The following is a 20,049-nucleotide window of genomic DNA, read 5'->3' on the forward strand; positions in this document are numbered from 1 at the left end:
TATTTAAGAGTCTAGGTATTGTTAAATTTTGCTAATTTATTCTGGTAATCTAGATGTATGAGTCAAAACAATGTTCACCAATATACAAAATAAATCAATAAGAACTATAATAAGATCACGAACAAAGACCAAAGGATGGGGGTGTGATGAAAACTTGATCGTTGTTTTACAAATGCTTATTGGGTAAACTCTTACAGGCAAAAGATCACTCTTACTTATTTTATCGAGTAACATTATCGTCATCAAAATAGATTGTTGGTAAGCGACTTTTGCTTGGTAAGTATTAACCGGGTTAGGGCCTGTTTGTTAGCAGCTTAATGGGACTTATATCTAACATACACACCTTTATATATCAACTTAAATAACCTATAAATGATGTGTTTCATGCTTAGTATTGTTTAATGGTTGGAATAATGAATTAATGGTTGAAACACCTTAGAATAATTTAATGTAAGGTGTTAGAGTTGGTAGATGTCAAGAAAACAAAGTGTTGTTCTCTATGGGCATAGATGTGCAAAGTATAATGGCTATATAAGAAAGAATTTGCACAAATGTTTTTTCTGAGATGAATTTTGTAAAATTGAGAGTTTGAAGTGAACGTAGACTTAATAAGGAATGCATAAAATAAAATCTCATCGAAAACGGAGGTCCGAGCAAAAAGTTATGAATGTTTAAGTGTTTGGTGGTCAAAGTGGGTACCCAACCGGGTCAAACCCGACCCAACTCGGGTTTTAGCAACCTTAAGTTAAAATAAAACGATTTTGGACCTATTTTTATTCCCCATTTCATTTCTAGCTTTAGGAGACTTCAAGAGCATCAATCTTGCGTGTTTTTACAAGAAATTGGTGAGATTTTGCAAGATTATTGAAGATTTCAAAGGTATACTTCCATTCTTGATTATGTGTTCAATTTTAGTTCAAGAAACCATGAAGTTAGGGTTGCATGTTGAGGATTACAAGTTGAAATCTTGATATTATGTAGGATAGATGATAGACAACGTATTATCTTGTTGAAATCATGATATAATTTGAAAAAGTTTGACTTTTGATAGTCAATGTTGTATGATGACGAAATAGGTGGATGTTTGGTAAAATAAGGGTGGATTCATGATGATTTCGTATAAGTTATGGTAATATAAGACTAAGATATGAACTTGGTACAAAATGGTTTGGAATTTAACATGAAATTGTGAAAAAAATAGCTATTTTCGAGTTAAAAAGCCATGATACAGCTTCGTTTAGAAAAGTCATAGAAAATCATTGAAAAATCACAAAAATATGAGTTCAGGGGCATTGGAAAGCTATGAAAGAGTAATACAAATTGTCTTTTGATGCTATTTTGTGATTATGAGATTTTATAGGGTAAAACAGGGCTTGAAAACAGAGTTGTGCAAGGGAATTTTAAAGTGTAATTATCAATTGAAAAGAGTTTAGATGGTGTAAATGGTAATGTTTGCTTATGATACTTGGTATGTGTACTCCAGGGGTTATATAGATCACGCTGGAAGCTTGTGACAAGTGTTTGCACTATGGAAACTCGGAGTTGGATCGAGGCTTTTGGTTTGATCAACCGAATAGATTAAGCAACACTGTGAGTTTATGTGGACATATGGGTGTATTTATGATTATGGATGCTTATTCGTTTTCTTGTTCATCCATGACCCATGTTAAATCTTGAGTATCCCCTCGAATTGTCTTATTGCTTATATTGTCTTGTAGTTCCTTTTGGGTGCCGACTATCGACATCCCATGGATTCGGTTCAGACAATCGGAGGAGCTACCGTACTTACTGCCCAGTGGGAGTCAGGGGGTGAGTATAGGACTTTGGTATAATCCAGGAGATGAAGGGAAGATTTGGTGCCATGTCTTATGTTTGTGTGTGAAGTTAATCGATATTTGACCTTGCATGATCTTGAGGATGATGTTGATTGTAATGATGTCTTTCAATGTTGAAAATCCCTTTGTGATTCCCACATTTAAAGTATTGTAAATGACATTATGTGGTATAACTAAGTTGTTGTTGTAGTGTCGTTGTGCAAACTTTCTTTCGAGTCCTTCTTTTCCTAGTATGTTCGTTTATATAACATATTATAACCACATATTTCCACATGAATTCACTAAGCTTTATAGCTTATCGATTAGGGATTGACGTGTGAAGCCTACTTTTGGTATAGGTATATGTTATTCTTTTGTGTTGTATATAGTTTGTAACTTTGTATGTTCCAGGTAGACATGTCCCCGACGATTATGTTATGGTTTGTTATGTAAATTATAAGCTTTAAATTATGTATTTTAGGTTGTAAATCGTTATCCTGTATTTTGAGGTTTTTGAAACTAAATTAATTTAATGATGGTTCTGTAATTGTTTGTTATGTAACTGCAATGTTACATTATAGCTTATACCGACAACTATACATGATTGTTTGACAGTGACTTAATAACATATAAAGTGGCTTATTCAGTAAGACTTGAAGGAGAACTTTATGCAGAAAGTCAACTTTTTTTTCTTCCAAACATGCCCCTCCAAATTAAAAAACACGCACATTCCATCTATGAAAAAACACTCACAAACAAAAACCTTCTAAATCTATACAAACATATTAATCTATACAGTATAAAAAATTGAATTTATAGGACGCCACAAAATTCTGATAGATTGCTCATAAGACTTAATTTACAGGGAAAAAAAATAAAGCGTCTTATTTAAAGGAATATGTTTATAGGACGTTTTTGGATATATTAACAAGTTTTTATGACACTTTTAATATAAAACATCGTATTACCTATTTTATAGACAAATTTGAGAAAGTGTCCTAAAATTCCAGCTTTTTATAGGACAATTTTTTCAAATAGTGTCCCATAAATATCTACTAGAACAAAATTGATTTTATAGGATGTCTAAAATATAGAAATGTGTCTTAAAAAGATATTTCATAAGACTTGAGTTTATAGGACCAAGTCAAAAAATGTCTTATCTAAAAATGTTACAATAAGTTTGTAAGACATTTTTAAACATTTTAACAAGTTTTTTTAAAAAATGTTTTTAAAAAATCAATTTAATAGAAAAAAAATTAATTGATACGGATTGGTTAGATATAAAAATCTTGAATGTGATATTTAATATTTATTTTTTATTGCATCAATTAATTTTTTTCTATTAAATTGATTTTTTTTGCAATAGTAAAAAAAAAAAAATTATTGTGGTAAATTGGATTTTTTTTTAAAATGTTCAGTTTGATATCTGAATTAAAAAAACGAGCTTTGAAATGAAAAATAGATTTTATTGCATTGATTTTTGGAGGAAAAAAACGAATTTTAGTTATTTTTCTATTATTATTTTGCAAGTTGGTTCCCCAAAATAGAAATCAAGTGCAAGTAAGTTCCCCAAAATGACGATTTTGAAAGTTGGTTCTTTAAAATAGGAATCAGGTGCAAGTTGGTTCATCAAAATAACGATTTTAAAAGTTAGTTTCCCAAAATAAAAATTAGATAAAAGTTGGTTCAATTTTAATATAATTTTTAATAAAATAAAATATCCTACTAACTAATTTTATAAATTTAGAAATGGAAATGAAAAAGAGGGTTTGTCAGATTAAACCCGTGAAGGGTGGAACACGTGGATAGGAAAATCAGCAGAAAAAACTTCACAAAATCATAGGGTTTACAAATCACATAAATAGAAAAATCTCACACAAACTCCCCCTCCCAATTGGCCTGGAGAACAAACTCATGTCTTGACAGCAAAGTAGCCGCCACCTCCATTCTTCCTTCCTTCAGGTAATCACAATCGTCTTTGATCGTTGTTAATGGCATCATCTTTGATCTCTTCTCTTCTCTTCTCTCCTCTTCTCATCTGGGTTGGTTTCATAACCCATTCAAATGTTGACTGCTTGGTCAAATGGGGCTACCTCCTTCTGATCATCACTAGGGTTAGTAATTATGTGTTTTCTGTTAAGATTTTGTTTAATGGAGAATAGGGTTTTTGCTGGAATTCTTCCATTCTTTGGTTTCGTATGAATTTTTCGCACCAAAATTTTGCCGACGTCGACCCCCCTGAATAAATCACAACATTTGAATATCCTTCTGAGTTCTGGGTGTCAAATGATTTCCCTTTTGAGACTACAATTGGTTGAATTTGTTATGTTTCAGTCCAGAAAGATTGCAGGACCGTAAATTTGTTGGAAATTTAAGAAAATAAAAGGTTATTAGAGCTGCAAAGTCGAAATTGTTTGGGTACATTTGTGAAGTACCAGGTGACCTTGAAATTCAAAATTGGGGATTTTTTTTCTGGGAAAGTGGTGCTGAATGGGTATGATCTTCTTAGAACAACGAGCTGAAACATAGTAGGATGCTTGATTAGACCGATTGTGTCTCTTTTTTGTTATCTTTATTGCCTTTTTTATGCATAAATTCTTGTTGCTCACTCTTTGCCAAGTCGGGGCTGCATTTCTTCTTCAATTCTTGTGGCTTTAATCCTGTTATAGATCAATGTCTAATTATTGATTTCTTTAAACTAAACCCATATGGTTAAGATTATAAGCTAACAAATTGGGGTTGCGACTTGCGAGTGGCCATAAGGCCTGCTAACTGGATTCATGAAATATGGCTAACTTTCAAGTCTGAATTGCTAATATAGAGTTCATTCCTTTTAAAGGAAGGAGGGAGTATGCAAAGATCGAAATTGTTTGTATGTTTTAAAGCATTATGAATTAGTAACCAGAACTTCTAGTATAATGATTTAACATAAGACTAACCTAGTTGAAACATTTCCTTTTATGGTAACCTTTTCTATACTCGCTCGCCAATAATCATCATAAGAAAGAACCAACGATATTGGTTTTGGTTCACGAAATTCCTCTAACTTGTCATGGTTGAAGGGTAATTAAGACATTTGGTTGATGGAAGAACACTTTCTTAGTTCTCAAATCCGTCCAAAGCTCCAACACCCCTTTCAAAGTTGCGTTCTTTTTAAACTAGGAGTTCTTGTGTTACCTAAAGTTTCTTGGTTAACACCATCAAGTTCTTGCTGTAATACGTTGGATGTTATTGGTATGATTCTCCTTTTGCCGGTTCGATCAATGTTTCTTTGTTAGGCGTAGTTTATTTATATCTTTTTGTAACATATATAATATTTAAGCAAAACACTCCTCACGTTTGGTGAGGCTTGAACTTTGACGTCCAGGGAGGTTGGGATCTATTGTAACCTGGGATACCACCGTCCACTGGGCCAATGACCCTTTGGGATAACACAGTTATTTTTGGGTGGCATACGTAACACAGTTATTTTTTAAGTATATACTATTTGTCTACGGAAAAAGACACTCGCATACACTCCTCACCTTTGTTGAGGTTTGAACCCTTTGACCTCCATGGAGGTTGTGCTTTACTAGTAACCCGGATACTGTTGGGCCAATGACCCTTTGGTTATAAGCTAAATTGTTCATACAACTTCTGCAGACCATGTTGCGTACAAAGCAGCTCGGTGTTCTCTCCCAATCGGCTCGGTCGTTTTTCCTCAATGGGTCAAGATGTAGTGCAGATGGGAGTTCCTGCACTTGTTCGGAAGATGAAACTTGCACTTCCAAGAGGCAAACGACGACAACAAATGGAGTTCGACATCCACAAACAACATCCATCTTGGTGCCCAAAACTTCCACAAGCATACTGAATGCAAATAAAACCGAGCCCAAGATAGTTGACCTTCAGGTTTCTCACCCAACAAAGTCAAACTCATTGGGAAAAACTGAGTGTGTAAGTTATGCTGATGATAGCGACACACTGCAGCCGTCTGGTCTTACTAGCGGTCATTTTGTCAGGGCTGGTATTGCAGCGGTCAACTTCTTAAACGATGTGGTCAACTACAAGATTCCCATGACTGAAGGGAGCGCAATGGTTGACTCCACTCAGAACTACATGGTTCAGCAGGCTCGACCCCGCCTTAGAAACACCGGTTCGTCGAACATGAAAACCTACAAAAAGGTCGAACCAGAGACAACAACTTCAAGCACCACCACCAACTCGTCAAATGCTAAAGCGTACAAAAAGGTCGAACCACCAGCTACAACAACAAGACCAAGTGCTAAAACCACCGGAAATGTAAATAAAGGTAAAGCGGAAAAGTACGTTTATGGTAAAGGTTTCAACAATGTTCAAGATCACAATGTATCAAGAAAATCAAAAGATTGTGTAAATCAGTTCATGGTTCGTCCACGAGCTCCTGAATTTCGTGCAGCTGAAATGCTGTCAGTAAAGGCAGTTCCTCCGGCGGGCAGGCAGTTTTCCAGCTCAGCGCATATGGTGGAGAGCGTTTTTCAGATATTACGACAACGGAAGTGGGGCCCAGCAGCCGAAGAGGCGCTATGGAGTCTAAACTGTTCGTTAGATGCATATCAAGCGAATCAAGTTCTTAAACAGCTTCAAGATTCTTCGGTTGCCCTTAGCTTTTTCTATTGGCTAAAACGGCAGCCGGGGTTCAAACATGATGGTCATACATACACAACCATGGTTGGCATCTTGGGTCGAGCCAAGCAGTTTGGGGAGATCAACAAGCTGCTTGATCAGATGGTTCGAGATGGGTACCCTCCAAACGTTGTGACGTACAACCGGCTGATTCATAGCTATGGACGTGCAAATTTTCTGAACAAATCTCTTGAAGTTTTTGACCAGATGCAACGAGAAGGCATCGAACCAGACCGAGTCACGTACTGCACCCTGATCGACATCCATGCAAAAGCTGGCTATCTTGATGTAGCCATGGGAATGTACCAGAGGATGCAAGAAGCTGGGCTTTCGCCAGATACGTTCACGTTCAGCGTCATCATCAATTGCCTTGGAAAGGCGGGTCACTTGGATGCGGCTCTGAAACTATTTTGCGAGATGGTTAGCCAGGGGTGTGTGCCGAACTTAGTGACGTATAACATCATGATCGCTTTACAAACCAAAGCAAGAAACTACCCGACTGCATTAAAGCTGTATCGTGATATGCAAAATGCTGGTTTTGAGCCCGATAAAGTGACTTACAGCATCGTTATGGAGGTTCTTGGCCACTGCGGGTATCTTGAAGAAGCCGAGGCTGTTTTTGAAGAGATGACGCGAAAGAACTGGATCCCGGATGAACCTGTTTACGGGCTTCTCGTGGATTTATGGGGGAAGTCGGGAAATGTCGAAAAGGCGTGGGCTTGGTATCGAGCCATGTTAAACGCGGGTTTGCTTCCTAACGTGCCCACTTGTAACTCTCTGTTGAGTGCTTTTCTTCGGGTTCACCGGCTTTCGGATGCTTATAATCTGGTCCAGAGCATGCACAGTTTAGGACTGAACCCTTCTTTACAGACTTACACGTTGTTGCTTAGTTGCTGTACCGAGGCCCAGTCTTCGTTCGATATGATGTTTTGTTGCGAGCTGATGGGCGTCACAGGCCACCCGGCACATGCTTTTTTACGGTCGATGCCGGCTGCGGGACCTGATGGGCAAAACGTTCGGGATCACGTAAGTGAATTCTTGGATCTTATGCACAGCGAGGACAGGGAGAGCAAGCGAGGGCTGGTGGACGCAGTGGTGGATTTCTTGCACAAATCAGGGCTGAAAGAAGAGGCGGGGTCGGTGTGGGAGGTGGCGGCAGAGAAAAACGTGTACCCGGATGCGGTTCGGAAGAAAAGCTCGTGTTATTGGCTTATAAATCTTCACGTGATGTCGGAGGGGACGGCAGTGACGGCGTTATCGAGGACATTGGCGTGGTTTCGGAGGGAGATGCTGTCTTCAGGAGTGTGTCCGAGCCGGATTGACATAGTGACAGGATGGGGGCGGAGGAGTCGGGTGACAGGGAGCTCGTTAGTTAGGCAATCGGTGCAGGAGCTGCTGAACATTTTCGGCTTTCCATTTTTTACAGAGAATGGGAATACCGGGTGTTTCGTGGGGTGTGGTGAGCCGCTTAGCCGGTGGTTGGTTCAATCGTATGTGGAACGGATGCATTTATTGTAGTAGCGTTAGTAACAATTTTGCGGATGGCCATCGCCATTAGCTTAGCTTCTGGTTTTGGTGAAGAAGATGGGCTCCGATGAAGCCTTTTTTGCAGATGCTGGAGAATTGTAATTTGTCATGTAAGTAGTATTCATCAAAAACAGAATGAACGCTTTATTATTACTATCATTATTATTATTATTATTATTATTATTAATTATTATTATTATTTCTCGTAAAAATTGTCATGTTAAATAAAAAATATGATAAAAAGTTTTTATATTGTAGAAAGTTACATAGTCGATTTTGATGTTTTCTTTGCACAATTCTAGTTTTAAATTAAATTACACGATTATTATAACCGTTTAAAATAAAGAATCTATTAAAATTAAATGTATTTTTTGTTTTAAAGATTTTGAAGTTTCATTATCTAAGGTGAAATATTTGGCTCATGCCACTGCAGGGTGATGAATCTGTTATATTAAGGGGTCGTTTACCAAACACTTACCCAGTAACCACTTAGCGGTAAAATTCAACACTATCATTTACTTACTAGGTAAGATTTTAGTCAACAAAAAACGACTTTCTATGCAACAATTTAGCCGATGTGGTAAGAATCATTGTCCTCACTTACCGTGTAAAACATTCGGTCTTTACTTCGCTCTTACCGAGTAAGATTCTTGGTCATTGCCATATTCATCTGACAAGATAATATAACTTGGTAAACGCTTACCCAAGTAAGCATTTGGTAAACGGACCCTAAGATTGACTTGCATCTTATTAGAACCATGGTTTTGTCCAACCATCTACATGTTCAATATGTGCCGACTGCTGACGAAGGGGTTAAGGGGGGTTACACATGTATGATCCATGTTTCACATCACTCGTATACACATGGCAGCCAGTCAATGATTGGATGGTGTAATGCATGTTGGTTAAGTCGGTTACTTGACAAGGCATCGTCATATGCAAGAGGATGAAATCTTTTCCCTTTTTCTCTCTAGTTCAAGATCATGACTCCAACGACAATATCGTCAACAATTTTGGGCCGAATGATGATACCATGGGTTCCAAGGAGTGCAAGCCTTTGGACGATGCCATATAATACATACACAAACACACACAAAATGGTGAAGACTGAAGTTGGTGCTTTACTCCTAGTTATTCTATTTTTTTCTCAACTCGACTTTCAAGTAAATAAGCAATATCTGCATGCATACTCTTCTAGGGGGTTTTATTTGTGTGGCTTATTCCTATTTCGTCATCTTAAATTCATCTGCTGCTTCGAAATATCATCGACACCATAACTTAAGCCACATTGGTGTCCACGACTTAAAACAGTATGCTTCCCTCCTGCAGTATATATAAATAGGTAAGCCAAAGTATTGTTATTTCTTTCTATATATAGGCAGCTTTCACCCTTTGAAATGTTGGCATTGAGGTATGATTCATCCATCCAAACTACCATTTTCAGATGTTGGTTTCAGAGTCTATATATACAATACACTTATAAACAAGCATCCTCTAAATACATAAATTTCCACATAATGGGAAATTGGTTGATTTGAGGACTAATGTTCAGTCGTACTGCAAACAAAAATACTTCTAAGACTAACTTGTAAAATGATGGAACTTAATTATACTAAAGCTAGGATGTACAATTATGGCTACGGAGCACAAAGTCAAACTGCACTCACAGTATACCAAGTCAGATAACACGAGTGTTGTAGGAACCACAATGCCGGCATTTGTGGTACAGCCAATGGAATGATACACTTCCTCTCTTCTCACAGTCGTTGCATAAAATTTCCTGAAAATCATTGTTAGAAATTAGTCCCAACAATAGGCATTTCATATAGCACCATCTACATTTCCATATTTGTATGGAGCATTTCTCAACCTGAGTCTTGCCGGAGTACTCCTCTGGAATTTTCTCTTCAGCCAACATTGCATCCAACATTCCAAAGTATACCTGGGAGATGGTGAAAATTCAACTTGCAGGAAATTATTTAACAAACAAGAGGCATATTCTTGACTTCTGGAGTCGAATAAATGCATCAGTGTTTGAAGCATACTTAAATAATAATATTGATCACATTAGATGAATGTGTGGCAAGTTGCTTCACATTAGCAAGATGGTTGAAAAATACGTACTGGTTTCTATTAATTCAAATATGTATAAAAGGAACTTCTATGCATAGTAGGTTGCTAACAAACTCACCTGCATATCCCCCAATGATTTGCTGCATATTGGGCAAGTATAGTTGGAGCAAGTGTATTCCTGACAGCAGAATCGAAGAGTCAATAAAGCAGTGTAGAACATATCCAGATTGAAGGAAAAGGGAACTTCTAGGCCTTGTTAGGGTGAAGTCTGTCTGCAGACTACGCCTAGCACTTCCTAAAGAGGCTAATTCCGAGTCTCATAATCATGAGCATTTCATTCAGAAATGAATAACCTCAAAGATAAGAGATGAATACCTGAAAACATGATGAATGCATTATATGACCACACGGAAGGGCCTTCACAGGATTGCTTGATGTGAAGATGTATTCATGGCATATCGGGCAATTGTCTTCAAGACACTTTTCTCTGCAGATATGCACAGAGAGAGACCTTGACATGCAGGCATTGCAATTCATGCAGTGGAAATAATCGATGCCCAGACCCTTCCCAAGTCTGCAGAGGTTACAGAAAGGGCAGTGGTAGATATGCCTGTTCACAGAATTTTAATGGATCAACAAAGAGAATCAATATGAAGACTAGAAGGGAGGACAATCAATTTGTCAATTCATGGGAAGCATGAACTATCTATCATCCATATGCTATAAAACTTGCCTTCATTTGTCTTATAAACTCTCAGTTAGAAGAGGTTACATTCATCAATCCATCTCATTAGCTACAAAATTTAAAGGGATAGAGCAGGCAATATGTATTGTAATACTGGCTTGACATTTGTACAATGATTGTAAACTGTGTTCAGAGGCTGGATTATTTTTTTCTGGACATGTTAGAATACATGTATAAAACAAAACTAAAGGAACTGAACTTGGATTCTTTAACTGGAAGATCGAATTAAGAAGTATATAAGCATTCAATAAATCACCTTTCATCATCAAAGAATTTGCAAATAGGGCAGTAGTATCTGGCCATAGACAGATTGTTACAAGAAACTGTTGAACATGTTGGACCAACGGGTTGTATTATTAAGCATTTCATGCACATCATCATACTCGTGGCTTTTCTGCATGTTGACAAAACCAGGATAAAGTACATGAGGAACTTATAAAACATTCCTGCTCATACAGGGACGAATTAAAGATGCACTTGTACCTGTCCATCAAGTGATCAGTCCCCTCAGCATCATCATGGCAACGTCGGCAAGTGTATAACTTGTTGCAACAGGAAGCAACAAGTTTGCAGTTCCTCTTGTAGTGTTCGCATCCAAAAACTAATTTGTTAGAGTCACGGTAAGATGGATACACACCTGGAATGTCTTGCTCGTTATCTAGCACATCAACCTCTGGATGAGATTTTTTTTGTGTATTGATCCAGCGGCTGAGAAAAAATGGAACTCTCAAAATTACGGAAGAACAAAGAACACACAAACCTCCACTATTAGTGGCAACAAGACACCAGTGTCCGAAGCAAATAAGTAATTGCACCCAATCAGCTAAGTTATTTATGCAGATTAAATGATTAATGACTGTCAAGAGTAAAACAGCTCTTACCCGAATAGCTAACAAAGGTAAGTTTATGTCCAGATTGGTATCTATGTGTTAAGACATGTATTGAATTAGTTCCCTGATTCATATAACATTTTTTTATGGACCATATTTCTCCATGATAAAATCCTTGTTTAAAAATGTAGATGCTAAATTTTTTTGGTCTGCTTGGGAAAATCCTACAGTTCTGCTTAAAATAAATAAAGAAAGGAACGTGCAAAACTAATTTCAACCTCATTAGCAGGTTCTGGATTATGATTGATTTTTCCTGAGGCTCCAATGTTGGGTCACAATGCACTCTTCTAATTTTAGCCTCCAGTTCTTCTTGAGTCAATGGTTCGGTTTGATCAGCAACATTTGATACCTCAGTATTTGTCTTGTCAAGCTCACTGCAAACTTTACAGCTCTCCACAGGCTGGTCTTTGCCTTGGTATTTGCTTAATTTCTTTTCTCTATAATCTGCATTAGAAGTTTGCCGGTGCATAACTTTATGATTGATCATATTTTCTTTAGATAACTTGCGGTCTTCATCACATAAATTTCCTCCATGATCATCAAAACCTTCTGTAGGCAAGTACTTTGAGACTATATCCAATGTGTCTGCAGTTGATTGAGTAGGCACAGTTGACTCTTCAACCTTGGCAATGGCATACCTCTGCATACCCTCCCACCATTCACCTAACCATTGATCAAACATTGTGTTCTTGGTGGCCTTGAACCATACGGACATCAATGCGTTCTGTTCTTCTACTGTCAAAAATGCCATAAGCCATGGTATCATTTCTTGTAGAGTTTCCGCTCTTGTTCTCCCAAGCATGCATCCTATGATCTTTTCTTGCTCCTTGATAGATAAATGCTCTCTAAACAAAGGCCAGAGCTCAATTTCTTCATGGTTCACATGATCAGAAAGCATCTTATTCATGCATTTACACATGTCATGGAGCTTCAGACATAGCTGACGATACATTAGCATTGTTCCACCCTGAGAATCCACATCTCTGCTGGAAACGGAGAAATACAATTCAGAGACCTGATCGAGAATGTAGGAAATCCTATTGAAGTATTCAACATCCATTTTATGATCAATGGAGTATGAATGGCTACTGTTTTGGATGATTTCCTTTGCTTCTAAAGCTGGAAATGCAATTTCATCCTCTGCATCACTGTGAATTTTGTGTAGAACCCGTAAAAGATGGAAGCGTCTATATAACTCTCTGAAGAAAGCATCATTTTCGGCCAGGTTAGCAGAAAGAGAGACTACACGTTCCATATCCTTCTTGAGAGCTTTGTGGAAGAAAAAGATGTGATCCACTGGTCTTGACTCTAGATAGCGGAAGGAACTCTCAGTATTATCCTCGGTAGGATATGTCGAAAAAGGAGTTGATATCTTCAGTTTCTGAGGAAAAAGTACATGAAAGTTGATCCCACTAGAGTATGATGCATCGGACATCCTACCGCTGTTAAAGGCAGAAGAAGAGCTAGATATGCCTTTCTTGGCCATTGCACCTAATGCATCCAATGGCCTGCTGTTGGATCTGTTGTTGAGTTGAGTGTCCATATGCATGTATGAAGATCCAGAATTGTTCTTGATTTGTTCAGAAATAAATGAGCATCTGCTATCGAATACTTCATGCAACTCCTTTCTGAAATTTTCAATAGATGTTTTACCTGAGTAACCAATGCGTACCCATTCATACAAAAGGGAAGATAATGATTTATTAACCATAAGGCCTCCTTGCTTTATGCTATGCAAAATGGACTTGGATTCATCCTCCGATAAATGACCAGAGAACCAAGTAATTGTGCACTTGAGCAACCCAAGTGGCATCATCTCAAGACCAGCATATAACAGCCACCACTGCATTTCATGGCTGCAGTTCATGATTATAGAAGGGAAAACCTGCCAAAAACATAAGCAAGTAAGCAATCATCCCAGATGACCTTTATGGTTAGTGTCTTAAGTCACTTTAAAGGTAATTAATGCAAGAAAATTCGGCAAGTTCGTAATCGGTATATGATACTTCCTATTGTGATAGGATTGCTTATAGCTTACAAAGTCATGCAATTTATATGTAAAAAATTTCTGATAAATGTTTCAACGCAATTTTGTCCAAGTGAAGAAGGATCTTACCTCTATTTCCACAAATGTCAGGTATTTGCGGATCCCTGTCATACATATTTTCAGTTTCTCGCATAGCTTCTCTACAAAGTCTCTTGCTGACATTACATTTTCAGTCCTACTGTATAGCAACAACTGCAAACCTTCAATTTGACTGTCATCCAAGAACCGTTGATATGAAGGAGCTGGGCAATCTTCAGCCAATTCGATGCACATTGAGTAGAAGAGTTTGTCCAATGCGCTGCTGTGAATTTGAAACCGTGGTTAAAAAATGTAAACATATGGAAAAACCAATGTATGTGTGTCAATATACTGCATCTTGGATTGCTCTCTATCTCTGTTTCATATCCTCTCTCAGTAGAAGTTAAAAACACACCCGCAATAGCAAAGTCATCAGGATATTGCAAGAGAACATCTGCGAGACTGATATTTAAATCTCTTAGAAATGACACACTTCTTAGTGGCTTTTACAAGACAACATGGAATGCCTAGTCCCAGTTAAGGAAAGGTAAAGAAATGTAATAAACTTCAATGAAAGCTCATCAAATTTCTGCATCAAGCAGGACAGTTCGATATAAACATAATTCATGGTATTTGTATGTTACCTGTAAAATATGATGACATCAGCAAAAAACTTTAGCTGAACAATTGCAGGAGCTAGGCCTGAAAGACTGTTTGAATCTCGAATTGAGTATAGCTCCTCCAGAACTTCCACCAGATCCTTATGGTAGGCACTATGCCACAAAGAGGCACCACCCAGAGGATTGTATTGAACAGTTGCATGGACTGGATATTCATTCTCTAGCTTCAGTGCTTCTCCACAATGACCCTCAGATTTATATAGTTCAAGTAGCTTCCGGAAATTAGCACGGCCATTGAGGAATAGAGTTCCTTTTCCATATTTATTCAACCCTCCAGTGATAGTTGGCTCTGTTGCTTCAAGACAGGATATTACAACCTTCAAGGATGGATGCCAATACAGTACATCAGTAAATGAAACTGTGATTGGATTCAGAAGTTGGGTCAGAGTATACCTCTTGTAAAAGTAAATCCTTAGGTACAACTTCTTTAATACATTGCAGAACATTTTCCCTTTCATCTCGAGAGAGAAAGGAGTTCATCCACCGAAAGAAGTCTTCTAAGAGTATCATAGGAACGCTACAGATGAACTGCCAAACAAATGACGCCTGTTCTTGGGTTGAGAATTGCAGCGTCAGCAACGGAAATACCTGTTTCACGGTACATCATGTAGTTTCTGAGTTCCAACTTTTATACAATTAAATGTTCATATTCACTCATTCAATGGATTTTAACTTAAACCAACAAGCAATTTGGATGTACACAAAGAAATGCTCAAATTATAAAAAATCAATGCTCCAGATCACGTTTAGTCATTAAGTTAATTCTATCTTCAACTAGATAAGATTTTATTCTACCAGCTCTAGCATGCTTTTGGTCTGGTATATTTTAGTAAATAAAGGTCTATATAGGCTCTTTGAAGAATAGGCTTCATTAGAAAATTTAATAAAATTCACAAGTGAGGTTCAATTTAACAGCAAATTGTTTCTGAAGAATCCTCGTTCTTCCATTGTGATGAAACAATTAACATCTCATCATCTGACTAAATACTTCTTGCCTTCCATGTTATTGGTCAAGTCACAGTCCTCTTTATCCTAACATAGAAGCCATGTAAGTGATAAAAATAAGAGAACGAGTATCTTTCATGTGAAAGAAATGAAAAAGCTCCACAAGCTAGGTTTGGATCAGCTTCCAAATTCAAATGCAGGGATCTTATTCAGAAAAACCATAGAACCATCTTGAAAATGCACATAGGGAAACTATAGATGAATAATACATAATCCTTCTCCCTATGCATCCATTTGAAAACTCTGATTGTTGATGCTCTTTCATCTGGAAAGTGCGTACGTCAAAACTTAGCTGATGTATCTATCATAGTTTTTAAAAGCGCGCTTGAGGCTCTGAGGCTCGTAAGGCTCAAGGTCTTGGGCTTTTTTCAAGTCGAGGCTTAGCGTATGCACGAGGCTCACTAAGGCACTGCGCCTTGACTGGAGTTACTAAAAACCTAGTTAAACCCTAAGATTAAATAAGTTTTCTCATCTTCTCATCTCCTAGATTTCTAAAAGAGATGTTATTAAATAGATAACATAAGTCAAAACCTAATATTAAATACTCAGTCCTTAGAACTTCAAGCCTCCTTCTCTATAAATATCCAGACCTTAAAACTTCTCCATCACGGCTCACGCTTTAAACCCTTCACCTCTATCAAAGTACTGTTGGTTGTTGCATTGGAGACTTGTTGTGTGTAACTGTGTGCGTGTGAGCATGTGTGTGTGTATACCGATAAGATGCGCCTCGCATTCCTGAGGACCGCGTCTCACGCCTGCTCCTCGCGCCTAGGCCTCGGACCCCTTTGCGCCTAAGTGCGCTTTGAGCCTTTAACAACTTTGGTATCTATTAGAACTTCACGTTAGTGAAAACCAAAATAATATTTGTATCGCTGCTTTCAGTGAGCTAGATCCCAGATATCCAGCGTGTACTTGTCAGTTACTCATGTGCACAAAAGGGATACAGAGTCTTAACTTGCAGAAGTACTTCACTTCTGCAAATGTCACATTGATGTTCGAGTCATACTTTTTTCCCCGCCAGTCTTTTGTTCCTGACTTTCCGGTTTCTAATGAATCACTGGAATTCTCTGAAAATTTGGAATCCATTATCCAAGAACAGTCTTAGGTGTTGCTGTCCCACATTGGCTAGAAAAAAATCATCAAACATGTATATATGTAGGAACCCCCATTTCTCTATAGTGCCTTTTTAAGATTCAAAGAGTTCCACATATCCTTAAATGGTATTAGAACACGGGTCTAACACATCTAAATCAGAAAATCATGAACAAACTGTTAAAAACGGTCACATGCAATCTGCAGTGCTATCTTTTGACCATTTAATATGTGTAAAATTCACACAAGTTCAAATCATCTTTAGCTAACTTGATCCCTTGAACAACTCTACAAGTTGTTTAAAGATTATAAACTAAGGAAGAATTTATCACTATACCAATATGGGACAAGTGATATGCCTCAAACTCACATATATATAGCTCATCAATACAAGTAAGATTCTACTAATTTTCCTATGTGGGACAAAATCTCACAATGAATCTCACCATGAAGACTATATATACAGCAAAGAGACCTTTCCACTTGTTGCAAAGATGCCCACTTGTCCAAATTTCTTTTGGTCTTGCTACTATTCATCATTGGCCTCTCTAGTAGCTTGATATCTAGAATGCCTTGATGACATTCTTGAGAAGAGGTATGTATGGATCTACACTAGGCTATTACATTCAAGAAGAGAGCCCACCATGGTTTGGCGTTTCTTAAATTTCTATGTACGGTCTCAAGCAATCTCCAAGAGCTTGGTCTCAACCTAACTTTCTTAAATTTAGGGTCGATATTTTCTTATATTTCTCTGTATGGACTCTTCAATTCAGAGATTGCTTGGGCTTCTTACATATTTTCAAGGGCTTGAAGTACCCTTCTCCCAACAGGGAATTTTGTTATGTCAAAAGAAATATGTATCAGATTTAGGGTCTGAATGTGGATTATTATGTTGTAAACCTATAGCTTCATCTATGATTTAGAAAAGCAAGCTATCACAAGAAGGGGACAAGGTTTTGAAAGGTCCATAGAAAGACATATGAATGTAAGGAAACTTAATTATATAACTATTAAATGACTGGGACATCTCTTAAGAGCGGAATTCCACTCAAATTAATACTTACACATGCAACATAGACGTACTTATTGGTAAGAGATCATTTCCTAAACGCTGTTGGTGAAAAGAAATTTTTACATGAGCAGTTCTTAAACATGGACAAACATCTATAATCCCCATAAATAAGATACTCATTGAATATGCATCCAAGATAAACAACCATGAGACTGGTGATTGGAGAGCCGTTCTGTAAATCTTCTTAATATTGATGGTGAATAGAAAACAAACTTATCAATATAGCTTGTATATATTGAAACCAAAAGTGATATGTTTACTGAACAAATCAGATATACTGTAAACAATAATGTGTCATACCTGCTCCTCTTCTTTGGCCATATGCTTGCAAATGCTGGTCTGCAATGTACCAATGAAGTAAACAAGTTCTTGAAACGGCTTGGAAATACGTCTTTTATCTTCCTTCTTCAGAACATCCAAATAGTGGAAAATGGAGTCCAGAATATCATTTGTGCTCGTATGCTCAAGCGAGTATGCAGATACCACATTCTTTACATGTGCATCCAACGCTCTAAATATAACCTGAAATTTAACAAGTGAAATATGCATTAGAACTTCAATCACCATCACTACAATTAAAGAGTCATAGGATAAATCAAAGATTTAGCTAACTGACAGTTTCTTAGACACAAATCAACAACACTTTCCAATTATAAGCAGGCAGAAATTTTCAAAACTTTAGAAGTCAACCACCAAAGTAAAATCAGTAAAGGAAAAACCACGAGAGGAATTTTTTGTGACGGAACAAGCTAATAGACATGGTAGGGACAGAAAATTAAATATAGCAAATTGAACATAATCAGACTCCGATCAACGTATACAGTGATTTCCGTCGGTTTAAAATTCCGTTCCGGTATTACTTAAAACAGAAAATAAATTCAGGAAAAATGAAGAAACCTCATCTTCAGCGACTGAGTGATACTTGTTAACAAGCTTAAGAAACTCAAACCTGCGGCGGAGTTCCTGAATCAAGTCAGGACCGTAGATCCTGCTGTCCAAGGCATCCGCCGCAGTACGACGGAGGTCAGCAAGCTCCTCACGAAGAGCATTGTGAAAGTGCAACAGCAAGAGTATAGGAGCTTGACGGAGGCGGACACCAGGAATTTCAGTAAGTTCAAAAGCCGACATAAGAGGAGATTCCGCCATTAATTACTTAAAGGCTGTATCTCCGCCTCCTCCTAAGGGGCGGAATGGTGTTAGTCGTCGGCCATAGAAGTGTCCACCACTGCCACATAACCTGTAGAGGGACAAAGGGAAGTTCCGGCATGGAAGTTGTGGTGCATATAACGACTACTGAGTCCCGGACGGACATCTATCTCTCTGGCGTTGGCCCCTTCGAACCTCCGTACAATAATTTTTAATTGATTTTTCTAGAATTATTTAATTTTGGCCGTTTGTGATGTTGATTGAGACGTTATACCAAACGGCCAACGCCCCTATTCTTTTAACGGCGTTGCACATGGAAGAGGCGCTAATCATGCTGCACTCCTCCCCCTACTCTACTCTCCTCACGCGCCTTTCACACCTGTCTTAACCGTAAACATAGTCATATTATTTCTTAAAAATTCGATTTTATTTTTATTTTTATTTTTTAATAATAAAGTACATTTTTAGTCCCTATAGTTTGTTAAAAACTACGATTTTAGTGTCAATTTTTAAAAATTTGCAATTTTCGTCGCTATAGTCTATAATTTATTATTATTTTTGTTCTTGAACTAATTCTCACATTTTAAGTATAAGAGAATAAAATGGTAAATGAATTGTAAACTAAAAGAAGTAAAACAACAATAAATTATAATAAGTATGAAAATTGCAATAATTTACAAACTATTAGGAACAAAAACCGTAATATCTAAATCACAAGGACGAAAATTACAATTTTTAACAAACCACGTGGACTAAAAACGTAATTCACTTTTTTTAAACAAAATAATAATCTATCAAAATACTTGGGGCTGTTTACAAAATACATACTCGGTAAGTGCTTACCAATAAAATTTAAAACTATTATACATTTATCGGGTAAGATTTTACTCCACCAAAACGACATCGCATGCAACAATTTACCCGGTAAGTGCTCATCATGGTAAGAGTCGTCGTTCTCACTTACCGGGTAAAACTCTTGATCTTTGTTTCACTCTTATCAAGTAAGATTCTTGATCCTTACCATATTCATCTGATAAAGTAATATGACTTAATAAACGCTTACCCGAGTAACTGTTTGATAAAAGGCTTGTATAATACATTAACTATATTGATTTATAAAAAAATCAATTTCTCGCTCTTCACTTTTTAATTTTGGAGAATTTTTAAGATTTGAATTTGTTTAATTATTTATCTCGTAAATCCTCCAATTTGATGAAAAGTTTTAGAATTTGTTGTGAATGTTGTATTTATTTTGAGACAACCCATTACACAGTGATCTTTTCTATTGAAATAGCA

The 20,049-nt window shown here is 37.2% G+C and overlaps 2 protein-coding genes across 3 annotated transcripts; one reads left to right on the forward strand and one right to left on the reverse strand.

Annotated features, from left to right (window-relative positions):
* The first annotated feature begins 3,701 nt into the window (after window positions 1-3,701).
* On the forward strand, window positions 3,702-8,100 carry LOC112510082 (pentatricopeptide repeat-containing protein At1g74750-like). The gene is made up of 2 exons (XM_025115367.1): window positions 3,702-3,776; window positions 5,457-8,100. Exon 2 carries the CDS (start codon window positions 5,460-5,462, stop codon window positions 7,974-7,976), a length of 2,517 nt encoding a protein of 838 aa, XP_024971135.1. The 5' UTR covers window positions 3,702-3,776; window positions 5,457-5,459; the 3' UTR covers window positions 7,977-8,100.
* A 935-nt stretch (window positions 8,101-9,035) lies between these two features.
* LOC112510489 (zinc finger protein BRUTUS-like At1g74770) lies at window positions 9,036-18,861 on the reverse strand. Of its 2 annotated transcripts, XM_025115918.1 has the most exons (13): window positions 18,505-18,861; window positions 17,908-18,129; window positions 14,832-15,026; window positions 14,403-14,755; window positions 13,810-14,041; window positions 11,912-13,578; window positions 11,287-11,511; window positions 11,060-11,197; window positions 10,434-10,668; window positions 10,177-10,236; window positions 9,856-9,927; window positions 9,653-9,765; window positions 9,036-9,308 (listed from the first exon to the last, which is right to left on the reverse strand). In XM_025115918.1, exons 1-12 carry the CDS (start codon window positions 18,751-18,753, stop codon window positions 9,664-9,666), a joined length of 3,750 nt encoding a protein of 1,249 aa, XP_024971686.1. In that variant the 5' UTR covers window positions 18,754-18,861; the 3' UTR covers window positions 9,036-9,308; window positions 9,653-9,663. The 2 variants fall into 2 exon arrangements, with proteins under 2 accessions (XP_024971686.1, XP_024971685.1); XM_025115917.1 differs by lacking the exon at window positions 9,036-9,308 and having other exon boundaries at window positions 9,369-9,765.
* Between the last annotated feature and the right edge of the window lie 1,188 nt (window positions 18,862-20,049).

Source organism: Cynara cardunculus (assembly GCF_001531365.2).
Source record: "Cynara cardunculus var. scolymus isolate 2C chromosome LG 3, CcrdV1, whole genome shotgun sequence".
Taxonomy (NCBI): domain Eukaryota; kingdom Viridiplantae; phylum Streptophyta; class Magnoliopsida; order Asterales; family Asteraceae; genus Cynara; species Cynara cardunculus.

Bases quoted from the DNA above. Each gene is read 5' to 3' on its own strand.
- LOC112510489 (XM_025115918.1), bottom strand. From the start codon at position 18,753: ATGGCGGAATCTCCTCTTATGTCGGCTTTTGAACTTACTGAAATTCCT. The intron at 18,130-18,504 runs GTTTCTTCATTT...GTTAAATTTCAG, and splicing joins ACTCAGTCGCTGAAGATGAG to GTTATATTTAGAGCGTTGGA. The intron at 14,042-14,402 runs GTAACATACAAA...TCAAATTCACAG, and splicing joins GATGTCATCATATTTTACAG to CAGCGCATTGGACAAACTCT.
- LOC112510082 (XM_025115367.1), top strand. From the start codon at position 5,460: ATGTTGCGTACAAAGCAGCTCGGTGTTCTCTCCCAATCGGCTCGGTCG.